General features: G+C 41.9%; 2 protein-coding genes across 2 annotated transcripts; both read right to left on the reverse strand.

Moving 5' to 3' along the window:
• Positions 1 to 684: 684 nt before the first annotated feature.
• On the reverse strand, positions 685 to 3,201 carry LOC132114065 (rho-related GTP-binding protein RhoG-like). The gene is made up of 2 exons (XM_059522198.1): positions 3,047 to 3,201; positions 685 to 1,419 (listed from the first exon to the last, which is right to left on the reverse strand). The coding sequence occupies exon 2, from the start codon at positions 1,393 to 1,395 to the stop codon at positions 820 to 822; it is 576 nt and encodes a 191-aa protein (XP_059378181.1). The 5' UTR covers positions 1,396 to 1,419; positions 3,047 to 3,201; the 3' UTR covers positions 685 to 819.
• Positions 3,202 to 4,326: 1,125 nt separating this feature from the next.
• Positions 4,327 to 13,920, reverse strand: LOC132114063 (stress-70 protein, mitochondrial). The gene is made up of 17 exons (XM_059522197.1): positions 13,708 to 13,920; positions 12,963 to 13,012; positions 12,790 to 12,877; positions 11,662 to 11,843; positions 11,446 to 11,570; positions 10,697 to 10,770; positions 10,477 to 10,583; positions 9,928 to 10,090; positions 9,226 to 9,318; positions 7,831 to 8,040; positions 7,524 to 7,751; positions 7,265 to 7,369; positions 6,417 to 6,534; positions 5,938 to 6,032; positions 5,760 to 5,852; positions 5,540 to 5,680; positions 4,327 to 4,857 (listed from the first exon to the last, which is right to left on the reverse strand). The coding sequence occupies exons 1-17, from the start codon at positions 13,789 to 13,791 to the stop codon at positions 4,777 to 4,779; spliced, it is 2,037 nt and encodes a 678-aa protein (XP_059378180.1). The 5' UTR covers positions 13,792 to 13,920; the 3' UTR covers positions 4,327 to 4,776.
• Between the last annotated feature and the right edge of the window lie 2,076 nt (positions 13,921 to 15,996).

Here is a 15,996-nt window from a genome sequence, read left to right on the forward strand (position 1 = left end):
ACGAGCGTTACACACCGAGGCAGACATGACGAGTCAGTGAAGAAGAGCATCGCTACAACAGCACCAACACTTGTTCAGCAGCTCTTTATAAAAACACTTAAGGCACGACTCCAGGATGATGGGTTAACTTAACTCCAAGGTCAACATTTAACCCCGAAATATATATAAGATATAAGAAAATATATTTTGCATTAGAAATATCTGGTTGGGACCATTAAGACGTTTTGCATTTGTAAAATATAATTTGGAAATGTACAGCTTTACAGTATTTGTCGAACTATAAATATGAAAAAAAAATATAATAATCAGTCGTTGCGTCTCGGGGATGAGATTTTCTTCTTGGCACTGTGGGATTTGACTCGAAACCTTATTGATTGCATTTCTTGATGGAATGTATAATCATTTTTTTCTTTAGATTTTGGAGTAAAATAATGAAATTCACACTTAAATCAATGCAACCCAAACGATCCCTCTCACCTGTCGAAATATTGCTGAACAGCTATGGATAAAACACTATGCATATTAAAAAACAATGGTTTTGAAGGCGCATCAAAGATTTTGCTGGGACATTTCTAACCATGAATCTGATTCAGTCTTCATTATATTATTGCACTTTATCTAAACGCACGGGAGACGCCGTGAGTCCTGACGGACACAGACGATCCTCATCTTTCATTCAGTGGATCTGGCAACAGAATCAACAACAAAGACAGGCAAGCAACTTCAACAGACTGATGCAGAAAGGGAATGAGACACACAGAAGTCAGCGAAACCAAATCAGAAAGAGCTCGTTCACGAGTTCATCTCCATCACGGACGACTATAAGAGCACACACTTCTTGGTATTCTTCTTGGTGATGGGGTAGAGCACGGCGCGCACAGCCTCCACGAACACCTCCCTCACGCCCTCCTGCAGCAGCGCAGAGCACTCCAGGTACTTGACCGCTCCGATCTGCTTGGACAGAGCGCCGCCCTGCTGGTGCGAGGTGGGAGCCAGGCCCTGCTCCTTCAGCTTCTTCAGCGTCTCCGCGTCCGAGCGCAGGTCTCTCTTGGTGCCCACCAGCAGGATGGGAGCGCCGGGGCAGTGGTGGGTCACCTCCGGGTGCCACTTGTGCCGCACGTTGGCGAAGGACGAGGGGCTGCCGATGGAGAAGCAGATGATGAAGATGTTGGTCTGTGGGTAGGAGAGCGTGCGCAGACGGTCGTACTCCTCCTGCCCCGCCGTGTCCCACAGGTTGAGGCTCACCGTACGGCCGTCCACGCTCATCTGAGCGCTGTAGTTGTCAAACACGGTGGGGATGTACTCCTCGGGGAAGGCGTTGGTGGTGTAGGAGATGAGGAGGCATGTCTTCCCCACCGCCCCGTCGCCCACCACAACACACTTAATGGTCTGCATCCTGCGTCCTCACGGCAGCGGCACCTGCGGTCAAGAGCACGCTCAGAGACTGGAAACAGACTAATGTGTGCTGTACTCTATGGAGCTTATAACAGGACCCAACTAGCATGCTTGCTTTGACTTCTCTGGGATCGTCTACTCTTCCCTGTGGATGGACTCTGACCTGCTCTCTCCACGGTCTGCGTGCTGAATTTTTAATATTGAATTTGATGTTCTGGATTTCTTCTTGAAAACTTGAAGCTGTGTTTTTAGAAACTGGATATTTGCAGTCAGAACATAGAAAAATAAATATATGTTTGAAAATATAGGTCTATTTAAAAAAAACTACCATGAAAATAAACTAGTCTGTTAAATTTCAAATGTTCAATATTGAAGTTCAAAAAATTAATTCAGAACTGTTAAATGCCACATGAAATTCAGTTTTGATAAATGAGAATAGTTTTGTCATATTATAAGCTCCATAAAAGCACAGTTTCTAGCAAAAACCATGATAAACTATTGACATTTGGTCTCAGTACTGATGCATCTCCACCCTGTTTGGTGTTTCAGGTCAAAAATGTCCAGCCTTTTTAAACCTCTTGAAATCTCTTTCTGCTGTATTATCGTGAAATATTAGGCTCTATATTTTTGTCAACACGTTTCTTTCAATCAGCACAGGTTTTGTAGTTTTTATATATTTAGTTTTGGACCTAATTGAAAGAAAACTATCTGACAAAAAGATTAAACCCAATAGTTGATCATTATATCACATAACAATAAGCTATTTTTTGTAATCATTCTAATATGATGATTTATTATCAGTGCTGGAAACATTTTTTGCTGCTTGATAGTTTTATTATTTATTTATTTCTTGGAGCCTGTGATGCTGTGGTCCAGGATGTTTTGATGAGAATCCTGAAAAAAAGTATCAAAGGTTCCAAACAAATATTAATCAGCAAAACGGTCAACATTGCTAATAATCAGAAATGTTTCTTGAGCACTAAATCATCATATTAGAGTGATTTCTGAAGATCGAGTGACACTGAAGACTGGAGGAGTAAGTTCGATTTTAAAGTTTATTAAAATAGAAAACCATTATGTTTTTAATGGTAATAATATTTTTACAAATATTTCCGCATTTCTGATCAAATAAACGCAGCCTTGATTATCAGAAGAGAGCTCTGACTCTCAGGTGAGTTAAAGCGGAAGCTGCTAATGCTAGTCGCTAGATTAACTATCAAACACTTCACAACAATAACAGTATTGTGACTGGGATATAGCTGCTATTAGCAGTGCCTGTCCAAACATCACACGACGATAAAGCACAACTTACCCGCTAAAATATTCAAACTATTATTATAATGGGTAGTGTACAGTGCGTTTTAATCGCGGTTCTTATCGATATCACGGGTAATACTGTTTTTAGTTTCACTACTGTAGTGTGTAAGGATGCTTTGCTAATTTAGGTAAAACAGTCTTCTCATATAATAATACTAGTGATCGCAGGCTTCGCGCTTCAGTCAGACGCGCCCTGTGACGAGCATTTCCTGTATTTCTGTCACATTCATAACATGCGTTTAACACCGCGAACGGACATCAGAACACACACGATTCGTTGTGTAAGACATAACGCGATGATAAACTCATGAAAAGATGGTTTAGAAGAGCTCACCGCCTCTGAAGTCCTCGCGACTCTCTGACCAGCGTTCAAAACCGCGTTTGCGCTCGCCCAGATTCTGATCCGCCGGAAGTCGCAGTAGCCCCGCTTCAAAATAAAAGCCTTGTTTGGGACCATTTCAGTGGCTCCGGTTTTAAGTGTTGCGTTTGCGATATACCGAATAACACTCATTTACATTATTTAATAAAAGGATTAACCAAACTAGAAATCTAAGTAATAATGTATATCACCGTAAACAGATGTTCCCCTCTTTATTTTCATGTTTAGATGCGAGATATAAACTCGCTAATCTGAGGAGTCTGAATTGTGAGAATACATATATTTTGTGTAAAAATATAAACTGGCGGAAACAACCGAATAATCGCCAGATGTAAATTCTGAGTTGCATGAAAGTTGAAAAAGTCTAAATTCTGAGATTATATCCCGCGTTTCTACCCCTTCACCCTCAGAACCGAAAAAAAACCTTCAATAGTGAGATATAAACTCAGAATTATGAAATAAAAGTTTATTCCGTGTCAACAAATAGACTGCACGAAAGTCAGTTCTACCAGAATCATACTAGCATCATACAATTATGTTCAAAAATTACACACAATTTTAAAAAGACAATCGTATTATTACAAAAGTAATATTTTTTTCTTGAGTTATAAATTATACCTGCATGGATAGGTTTATATTAAAATATTAACTTGAAACCTCAACGAGTACTCAAAGCTGTAAATATTATTCCTCAAAGAGCTTTAGCTGACAAAAATGATTCATTTAACCCGTTAATCCGACAACAAATATCAAACATCAAGTGATTAAAGAGAGCAAATCATTTTGATCACTCCTGATGAACTCAAAACAGTTTACCTGGAAAATAACACACTTGAGTTCAAACACAATTTTATTATAAAAGACTGCATTGAATATTACTCTTTAAACCTATTAAATCATTCAATTCCAACATTTAACATCTTCAGCCTTTGTACAGAGAGAATAGGAAAGAGAGAAAGAAAAGAGATGGGCTGTGTATTATGAGACAGACAGAGCGTAATCCTTCACAATCACATCACGGACTGAAATAAACCAAGCTGAATCACTAGTGAAGGCAGATCAGACTGATTCACCTCACGCTGTGCTTTAAATAAGGACACGAGCCGTGCTGCTGTAGTCTGTAGACAGGATCAGCCAAATTATAATCAGAATGATTGATTCCACATCAGATACTCGTTTTCAACTTCATCCTCTCAGCTCAAACATGTACACACTCTTACAAACGAGCAACTGATGGACAGAACAGACATGGGTTTCTCGAAACAAAGTCCTGCAGAGATGGACATCCTGAAGCCATTCAGCCACACATTCAGCCTCATTCATTCCCCAAAATAACACACACACTTGAAGACACTTTGTAAAGTTGGACACACACACACACGGTGCCTGTAGGCAGGAATGCATCTCTGAATGGCTCAAGTCACATCGGTGATCTTCAGGCTCTCCTCAAACCCAAAACGAATGCGTGCACAGTTCGCTTCGAGACACACGCAGATCATTTCCAGCAGACACAATGACTGAATTTGAACTTCTAGACATTAAAGGAGATGGATGAGAGGCCTTGACAATATTGTTTTGTAGAATTTACAGCCAAAAACACAGTATGTGTGAGAATAAAGGTGTGTATGCTGCTCAGGGAAACACATTCATGCTCCCAAACATTCAGTCCACATCTAACTGGAGCTTTACTGCTGGCCCTCCTTCTTCTCTCCCGCTTCTCCTCCAGAGTCGGATCCAGAGCCCGAGCCTTCCCTCTCCGACGCCATCTGACAAACACAAACAATATTACTCCAGTCATCAGGGGACAGGCATCAAGTGGACAAAATATTGCATGTATTTCCTCTGTTAAGGGGTGTTGTGATTCAGAAGCGATGCACTTCTAGACTACAATCGACTATTACCTGCTGAGATCGTTTGCATTAACAAATGCACCCACTATTTTTAAATCAGAGATCAGGGAACATTTGAGAAAAACCAAGCTTAGTGATGGGAAAAAACATGCTTGAATGCTCTGAATCGATTCGAAACATTGTTTTTTCCTGGATATGGCATGTGTGCGCACTAGAGACAGACACATAGCACAGAATATGAGACAGGTGTGCATTGCTTAGCGTGTGCATCCACCCGCCGTTATTCCAGTGTTTTACTTCAGATGTGTTTCATTGATGCTGTTTGGTGTGTAGGATATATTAGATGCATGGAGGAGATCCAACCTCACAATGTGCAGTGCTTAGAAAAGTGCTATATAAAGATGATTAATATTATTATGTCTTTTGGTGTAAGAGCTCCATGCTTGGATTAGTATAATTAAGAGCACATGAACGGCCAGAGAGTTCTTCAGATCAGATGCAAGGCCATTTATCAGCTGGTCAAAATAAGCTCAAATGCTTCGGCAGCTTTTAATCAGAAAGCAATGATGAAAAGAGGGTTAATGATGAGTGAACTGACCTTCTTGTAGGCCATCTCGAAGAGTTTGAGCGAGGCCTGCTGCAGGTTTGTGGCTGCTTGCTTGATGTTTTCTCCCGTCTCCGTGTCCTTCCGTGAGAGCAGATCTCGTACTTTAGTGATCTCCTCCTTCAGTTTGACACACTGCAGAGAGAGATAACAAAGATCACACTCAACTCCTCTAAAACACAGGCGTCTGAGCTCTTCAGACTGATGATCAGACCTCATCGGCAGGCAGCTGGTCCTTAAACTCCTCCATTTTCGACTCAGTGTCATGAACGATGCCCTCGGCCATGTTAACCGCTTCCACGCGATCCTTTAAACAAGATTGATCTGTTCAGACTCTGCAACTGGTTATACGGTGTGAGAAAATACCACGTTTAATGTGTATTAAACACTACCTTCCTCCTCCGGTCCTCCTCTGCGTACTTCTCAGCGTTCTTGATCATGTTTTCAATGTCGTCTTTGCTGAGTCCACCAGACGACTGGATGACAACTGAACCAAACATGCATTAAATAATATGAGATATGAATGTTTTTCATAAAGACAACTTGGATTCAACACTTTTGAGACGGTTAAAGTGGACAGCTCATACTAGAGAAGAGTCGAGCTGAATGCGAGGTAACAATGGACAAGATCTTTCAAAGATATCGTATTTACAGTCATTGCTGTGAGTTTTATCAGATGAACTAGACCTGCAGTCACTACTGACCACAGTACACACAGCAGATGACTAAACCATCTTCTTTTGAGAGCTAGTTAACATTACCTCTCAGAACACAGCTCAAAGTCACTTCTGAAGTGTGATTTTAGTGAAATATTTAATTTTTAAAAACTGTTGCAACATGCATCATTGATTTTGACTGATTTTTGTCTCACTCTGCTGTTCTCGTCCGGTGCCCTTGTCTTTAGCGGAGACGTGCACGATCCCATTAGCGTCGATATCAAAGCAGACTTCAATCTGAGGAACACCACGAGGAGCCGGAGGGATGCCGACCTGTTCAGAGCACACAAACACAACATCTGAGCCATGACCGGAGATGAAGAAACATGGTTATGGTCTTCTCTAGCTTGCTTCCTAATCTAGAGGTCTACTAAACCCAGCACTGCGTATCATGAGTGTTGCTGGCTCTTTGACAAACGGCTTTGTCCCTCTTCTGTAAGTCTGCATTAAAAGCATCTGCTAAATGTAAAAGGTGTGTATTCATCATAACAGCCTGGTATACACTGTTGTTCTTGAACTATTTAATACCATTATATTTTATAGACAATTTCAGTCAGGTTTCAGGCCCCAGCATAGCATTTTGTTAAAATTACAAATGACCTGCTTCTTGCATCAGATCAAGGCTGCATCTCATTGCTAGTTTTACTTGTGCTGCGTTTGACACCATAGAACATGACATACTCATACATCAATTACAAAACTATACAGGTATTCAAGGGCAGGCTCTATGATGGTTTAGATCCTACCTGTCCGATCGCTACCATTTTGTTTATTTAAATGGGGAGACATCTCAATTATCACCAGTAAGATATGGAGTGCCACAAGGATCTGTCCTAGGTCCTCTGCTATTTTCTATAATATATATATATATATATATATATATATATATATATATATATATATATAGCAAGGACATTATACTGGTCTATTATTAACCACCTCTTGCTTGCTGGATTAACTAATTCAAAAATCAAATGTAAAGGTGCGTGTGAATGTTTTGTACCAGGGTGAATTGTCCCAGGATCTTGTTGTCTGCAGCCATCTCTCGCTCCCCCTGACAAACCTTGATCTCAACCTGAGTTTGTCCATCAGCAGCAGTGGAGAACACCTGAGGAGCACATCAACCAAAGTTCACATTGATTCAGAGATTGAAGATGACCATGATACGGAAAGCCATGTCTGATAGTGAAGCTCAATTCAGCCACGACGTGAGAAGGAAGACAAGGTTTGAGCAAGACGAGTGTTAGAGATCATCACCCCACCTGGCTCTTCTTGGTGGGGATGGTGGTGTTTCTGTTGATGAGTTTGGTGAAGACTCCTCCCAGAGTCTCGATGCCGAGAGACAGAGGAGTGACGTCCAGCAGCAGCACATCGGTCACGTCTCCGGCCAGAACGCCTCCCTGGATGGCCGCTCCGATGGCCACGGCTTCGTCGGGGTTCACAGACTTACTGGGAGCACGACCGAACAGATCTTGCACCGTCTGCTGGACCTGAGGACACACACACAGGCATGAAGACACTTCACTCAAGGCCCTCCTCACACAGTGTGTGTGTTCTGACCGGGCTCACCTTGGGCATGCGGCTCATTCCTCCCACCAGCAGCACTTCTCCAATGTCACTCTTGGAGACCTCTGCGTCCTGCATGGCCTTCTGACAGGGAGCCACGGTCCTGCGGATCAGATCCGCCACGATGCCCTCGAACTGAGAGCGAGTCAGCTTCATGTTCAGGTGTTTGGGGCCAGAGGCATCCATTGTCAGGTACGGCAGGTTGATGTCCGTCTGTGTGCAGAGATATTACCATACGGTTTCTTATACTCACCAGTCATCCACACTAATCCATCCATCCATCCATCCATCCCTCCCACCATAGCACAGAAACTGCACTTGTTAAAATTACAAATGACCTGCTTCTTGCGTCAGATCAAGGCTGCATCTCATTGCTAGTTTTACTTGATCTTAGTGCTGCGTTCGACACCATAGATCATGACATACTCTTAGATTGATTACAAAACTATACAGGTATTCAAGGTCAGGCTCTAAGATGCTTTAGATCCTACCGGTCCGATCACTACCATTTTGTTTAAATGGGGAGTCATCTCATTTAATCACCAGTAAAATATGGAGTGCCACAAGGATCCGTCCTAGGTCTTCTGCTATTTTCAATATAATGTGTAAATTTTTATTTTATACTACTATATAAAAAAATGTGTGCCTGGACATTATACTGGTCTATCATTAACCACCTCTTGCTTGCTGGATTAACTGAATCAAATCAAAGTACATAATCTGTCGCCTACAAATATAGATTTACTAAGTGAATATGGCACCTTTCAATCAGGTTACTCACTCAGGTTTCATATGTTTGACTTTTTCTGTAAACCAATAAAAGAGGTTTTATTTTTTGTCCATTCAACATTCTTCAGAATATATCTTATGTCCACAGAAGACACTCATACAGGTCTGTAACGGCATGTCTCGTTTTTGTTCCTCACACAACGACTTGAGTTGGAATATAATGTTAAAATACAGATGGCTGTGAATGCTCATAACAAAGGGATATGATCTTTACATATTCATGAATCGTGTCAAAAAAAAAAAACTGCAAAATGCGTGTCTTGAAATAGGTATTTCATGCATAGGTTGCTTTAAACGGCACTGCATGAGCTGGTAGCCTCATCTAGTGGTCATGTGTGGGAAAGCACCTAAGCCACAGTGTTTTACTCACCAGTTACCTGTAATTATTTTTTTTTTTATACACTATGCATGTTTGTGAAAATGCAATACTGCAACGTGTGCCTAACACAATGCAAAGGTTGCGATCTAATCACATTAATTATGTGAGAAGTGCTCCTGATCTCTCTGTGTCTTGCAGCAGCTCGGTTCATAGCTCATGCTAATCTCTTCAAAGCCCGGGAGGTTGGGTCACTTACACCAGATCTCTTCATCCCTGTCCCACTCACTGACCTGCAGAGAGGAAGACAGCTCACACTTGGCCTTCTCCGCCGCCTCTCTCACCCGCTGCAGAGCCATGGTGTCTTTGGTCAGATCCACGCCAGACTGCAACCACACACAGACCAGACGCTGAACATCCCGCAGAGCATTCACGCGGTCCTCTACTAATGTGTTTTAAGGGCATCTAATCAATCAGGTCTAATGACATGAGCCTACAGCAGCTTATGATGGAACCTGACCGCATTAAGTAGAATTCAAATCAGTCATCCTTTAAGTTTTGCTGCCAGCTGAAGAGAAGTTAAAAAAAAAAATGCAAATGCATTTCAAATCTGTAAAAATGTATTTATTTCCAATAGCCCGCTGTGGTCCATTTATCAACAGTCTTGCATAAAGACGACAATACTTCAGTTTTTACATTCTATAATAAGTGGAGCATCGATAATCTTTTTTTTTTATAAAAGATTTTTTTTTTAAATATATATTCAATTGATATGTAAATGTTCTCAGGTGCATCACTGCTGCATTTGATCTCATGCGGTTCTTTCTTTACTATTTTACAGTGTGGTACATTTTGATGAATAATTAACTTGAGCTGAAAGATGGGATTTCATGAGGCTTTACAATTAAACATCAAATGACGGTTATCGGCTGATCTTAGTGTTCAGATATATCAGCGATCGCTACTGAACACTAATAACACACACACACACGCACCTCTCTCTTGAACTCCTTCACTATATGTCTGAGGAGATGCTGGTCGAAGTCTTCTCCACCCAAGAACGTGTCTCCATTAGTGGACTTCACCTCGAACACACCCTTCTGGATCTCCAGGACAGAGATATCAAACGTCCCCCCGCCGAGATCATACACCGCGATTCTGGGAAGACCACAGGAATACTCTTCAGATTCAACTCAAAGCACACAGGATCATGTCAAATAATGTTCAACAAGACTTGTTGTTCGATTCAATATGGATTATTTTGGATCTACATCAGTTACAGGACATGGACATTTTCTACTAAAAAAAAAAAAAAAAAAGCTCTTCTCTAGAGTTAATTTTTCTAGTTTATGCTCACCGAATATGTTTTTCTGAGTAACACCACATTGCACAGCGCCAAAACGCAATATCATAAGTAGCAAATCACAAAGCTTTCTGTGATTTATTGGACTGGAGGCGCTTCAATGTTTCCTTCATTATCTGACAGGCGAGACTAATAAATTCTTGAGAAATCGATATATTTATGCTGAGTATCTAATACTCACATCTTGTCCTGAGTCTTGTCCAGTCCGTAGGCTAGAGCAGCAGCCGTCGGCTCGTTAATGACACGCAGCACATTCAGACCTGCGATCTGTCCGGCGTCCTTGGTGGCCTATAAACACAGCAGATATTAAGACAGTCGAAGCTGGTTCACGGTGCTCTCAGCGTGAGTGAATAAGGCACAGATATTTGTGAATCTGGTGGAGTGAGAAAGCTTCATCACACCTGTCTCTGAGAGTCGTTGAAGTAAGCAGGGACTGTAATAACAGCGTTCTTCACCGTGTGACCCAGGTAGTTCTCTGAAGAAACAAGCAGTGGTTTGATGGAGCGTACGATCATGTGTACCGCTACAGATTGTGGACTATTGTTTCTGTCTCTGTTACACACTCACACGTGACATTAACCGGTCACGAAAACTTATCGTTTGCACGTTTTCTTTTTTTAGCATTGCTGTTTAAAAAGTTATTTTAAACCATTGAAATGCAGTCAGCAAGAAAACGCGTGTAAGAGTACATTGGATCCGGGCAGCTCTTAAAGTGACAGCAGTCTAATATTCCTGCTTTGTACATTCTTTTGTAACGTTAATAAAAATATGCAGTGTTTTTATTCACTTGATTAGTTTATACAATGTATGTAGCATTTCTTACTTGTTCTACCATAGATATTTGTCTTCTGAATCACTGAATGTTTACTTGTGTTCCTGTGGCTCAGTGGTAGAGCATTGCGTTAGGAGCGCAAGGTTGTGGGTTCGATTCCCAGGGAACACATGTTAGGTAAAAAATGTTAGCCTGAATGCACTGTAAGTCGCTTTGGATAAAAGCATCTGCTAAATGCATTAAATGTAAAAATGTACTTGTCTTCAGTGAGCTTGAGTTTCGTTTTATTTTTTTAAGGCTAGGTATTCGTTTTTTTTGTGATGCTGTTGGTCATACTGTGGAGCCCTGAAGACTGTGTTCTTCCAGCGGAGGACTGACCTGCGGTCTCCTTCATCTTCATGAGGACGAAGGCTCCGGCCTGACTGGGAGAGTACAGTTTACCGTGGGCCTCCAGCCAGGCGTCTCCGTTAGACGCTCGCACGATCTTATACGGCACGTTCTTCCTGTCGATCACAGCAACGCTCATCACTTATGTAAACTTACATTACACTTAAATATATAAAGGGACTGGAATTGTGCAATCAAAAGCCTTACAGATCTTTCTGGACTTCAGCGTCGTCGTAGCGGCGTCCGATCAGGCGTTTGGTGGCGTAGAGCGTGTTGTTGGGGTTGGTGACGGCCTGGCGTTTGGCTGGCATTCCCACGAGTCTCTCTCCGTCCGCTGTGAAGGCCACGACTGACGGCGTGGTCCTCGCTCCCTCGGCGTTCTCCAGCACCTGACACCAGCACACAACTCAGTGATGACTCTACGCCCTTCGGAGAGACGCTTTACAGCACAATCTCAACTAGGGTTGCAAGGGGGTGGAACATTTCTGGTCAATTTACAGAAACTTCAAAAAATAAATCTCTGGAATATTCCAAAAAAACCATGGAACGTTTCCGAATTTCTTCACCTTTTGCAACCCTGACCCGTACACACCCAATAATTGGGTTTCTAGGGGTGCACAATACTGGTTAAGATCGATTATTGTCATTTATATAATTTTTTTTTTTTTTTTTACATTTCTTCAGTATATAAACGTTTTCAAAAACAAAAACAAATGAATGCATGGTTTATAGCATAAAGCAAGAGACTGGCTGTATGACACCTTTAATAGAGCAGAATCTCTCAGAGATCGCTAAACTCCAACTTACACGTTCACCAGTATTTTCAGCTCATCAGCAATTTGTCCTTAATGCAGTGCGTGTGTGTGTGATTGCCAGGTTGGGAAGATTAAGTAAACCACTGGGGAGAAAATCTTTTGAGTTAAGAGCAAAGCTCTGATTGGGGGATTTTAAACGAATACAAACTATAAATGGATTTTCTTTTCAGTATAAATATCCAGAGAATTAAAATACAATTCATCATGCAGCCCTATGAGTTTTCATCAGTGTGAAGCTGCTTTAAGATGATCTGTACTGTATAAATCACTTCAGTAATAAAGGTGACTTGACTGATTCTTCCCAGTGGCTGAAGGTTCATTTAGGTTTGATCATGCTCTCACAACCAATGATGCTGTGCACTGATCATTCATTTTAAATGCTGTAATTTTCAAAACAGGCAGGTCCAGTATTGACTGTTTTTACACAATTCTCAATATTTCATATTAAGGTGAACGTGAAACATCTGATTCTACATCTTCCTGGTCTTCAGCCCCTGACTGTGAGGACGCTCCAGCTCACCTTGGCTTGTTTGCCCTCCATCACAGCCACGCAGGAGTTGGTGGTCCCCAGATCAATGCCGACGACAGCGCCTCTGATCGCCTCCGACCTGAAACACCATCAGCAGATCTCACACTCGCTCACGGACCTCCACGATCACCAGAGGAGCTCCACACAAACAATGATATACTCACGCATACTGACGTCTGGCCACAGTCTGGAGACTCCATCCCCTCCAACAAGCCTGAGAAACACACATTGATCAGAGATAATGAATGATGAGGACTCAGTGTGCCACGAGTCCCTTCAGAACCCTACAGAGTCTAGTCTGAACATGTGCTTTAATGCCATGTTGATGCATAGAGAATCACCTGGATAGAGTCAACATCACTACAAACACACTGGGACAATACAGAAGCGCAAAAAGAGTGGGAAAATAAGGTTGTATTTTTTTGTATATTAATCATGACTAAGTAGTTTAAGAGTAAAGCACACAGATGAAGGGAAGATGCTCGATGCTTCAGGACACATGATGAAGGTCAAACACACTCTTCCTAAAACACACACACACACACACGTGAATGAGCTGCTCCGCTCTTCACACGTTACACACGCTCTAGATGATATAACATCTGTTCTTTATAATAAATCCTCACTTCTCTTAACGTTACATGACTTCTGTCACGGAGCAGATTAATCACGTGAGCCTTTACAAACACACGGGGCACATCATTCTTTACAGCTTCTCTTATTTCTTTTAAAACCTATGTAGACAGATTATACATATGATGTGAACTGCTCATCAACTCACTGCACATCATTACAGCTGAGTGTCTGACACACACAACACATCCCATAAGCGCTGATAGAGCCCTCGCACGATATAAAGGCATGACTGAAGGGGCTAGCTCTGTTTAAGGGCCCTCAGTAGTCTCTCACCTTCTGGATGAGATCGGACACACCACTGCAGGTCTTCTGAGAGCGAGACACGCTCCTCGCTGCTGTTCTCGCCGCGGACAACATCTTCGACTGATGAACGCTGAGTAAGAGATGTGTTCAGAACAGCTGGAGGTCGAGTAAGTGAGCTGTGGGTCAATCTCAGCAGCGCTAGCACTGAAGTCTCACTGACGCGCTTCTAGAATTATCCAACACCGCATGGCGTTCAGAAGGACCTCATAGCAGCTCGCACAGCGCCTGAGCAGAATACGACATTCCGCTTTCGTTTAAAATAGCACTGTTGTTTATAGCAATTATTCACTTTGGGTTATATGCTATTATTGTCTACAATTATATTTCTCTGAGGCAAATATATGAGTAAAACATTATTTAATGAAACAAATCTGTAAGGCATATATGTAGACATCATAGAGTGTAATCCTGAAGGTCATACTAAAATGTTTCGTAGTCATTACATCATACATTCATCATGACTTTTATGCAATATATTATTATTATTATTATTATTACATTCTCTCAGGCTTCTCAATTAATCTGACAAAATTATTTTAGGGAATTGTGATTTAAGATCCTACAAAAGAAACTATATTTTTATTATTCATTATTATTATTTTTTTTTAATTAATTTTTAATTATTAGTACATTTTACATTTACATTCCTCAGCTAATAAAACTCTAATTTGGGGGAGCGTCATGTTAAACTCAATATAATATATTCTAAGATAATCTAATATACTGAAACTTTCTTCTTCATCATGTTATTCTCTCCGTGTCTGTGCAGGCATCGGAACCACGTGACACTGGATTTAGACATCAAGCGGAACTGAAGCACATCTGTCACAATCTTCAGGTAACTATCAGGCTTCAGTTAGAAGATGTAACGATGAATGAAAGACAAATTCACTCTCAGACAGTAGGTGTCGCTCATAGTACTCCCGTGTACCAACCTTTAAACCTGCCACCAAACCTGTATCTAACCTCATCCCTATCACACCTCAGCAGCAGAAGTGCATTAACACAAGCTTTTAAAGAGTAACTAAACCCTTGTAGAGTGCCAAGTAATACACATGTAACTCGTGTGAGTGTAGACACTAGACTGACTTTATTTATGTTACCCGCTTCATCCAACAGGGGTCACCATAGTGATGTTAACATGAACACTGATATTTAAAGTGTTAGTGCCACAACTCTACATCCCCTTTCTTCCAGATGAGATGAAAATAAACTTAACAGCCCACACAACAAAACTGGAACCAAAACACGTACTGAAATTATCTTATTATCAGGCCACCCACCACGGAACAAAAGGTGACACAGAACATAAAAAGTATGGTGAAGCATGGGCAAACAACGTTAGTTCAGTTAACGAAGGGAAACCTGGTTATCATTTCCATATCTTGATTTTAGTTTAGTTTTTTAGCCAAGTACTGACATAGTCCTGATAACGCTGATTAGGTTGGCTAACTCTGCCTGCTCGAGTCACCACCAACTGTCTCTCAGATGAGTCAGCAGTATTGACCACTGGTGTGATACTAGGAGGTGTAGGTGGTGGGTTGGCATTTTGGGCAGTCTCTCTATCAGGTACTGGTGAGGTGGACCTCAGTGGCACGTTCTCCTCAGAGCTTGCCGTTGGGTTTTCATCAACCCCGAGGAGATGTCGCCTGTTCCTGATATATTTCTTTCCTTGTGATGCTATTACATAGCTATTAGGCTGCTGAGCTGGGCCTTCCACTCTTGCCACTTGATCAAAGCCACGTTCAGTGTGCACTCTGACTGTTTGACCTGGTCTTAGTGCAGAGAGGCGGTGAGCACTGCGGTCATGATACACTTTCCCCCTTATTCTGTGTTTGGAGATGGCAGCAGCCACATTGACTTGGATAGCAGACCTGAGCATGTCTGTGGTTGCTGGCAGGAAGGTCCTGGTTTGCCTGGACATGAGTCGCTGAGCAGAGGAAGGGAGCCCATCACGGGGAATGTTGCGAGTGTGGAGAATGGCTGCTTGGATGTCTGTGCCATCACGGTGGCACTTCTCCAGCAGGTGCTTAGCGGATCTCACTGCATGCTCAGCCAGACCGTTAGATTGTGGGTAATAAGGACTGCTGCGGATGTGTTTAAAGTCCCATGCTTGTGAAAAGTCTGCAAAGTCCCTTCCAGTGAACTGGATCCCATTATCAGTCATAAGGGTGTGGGGCAAACCATGTGCTGCAAAGTGTCGCTTCAGCTTCGCAATGACCATGTTGCTGGTCATGTTGGGGAGGTAATCCAGCTCGA

The sequence above is a fragment of the Carassius carassius genome, chromosome 33, assembly GCF_963082965.1.
Source record: "Carassius carassius chromosome 33, fCarCar2.1, whole genome shotgun sequence".
Classification (NCBI taxonomy): Eukaryota; Metazoa; Chordata; class Actinopteri; order Cypriniformes; family Cyprinidae; genus Carassius; species Carassius carassius.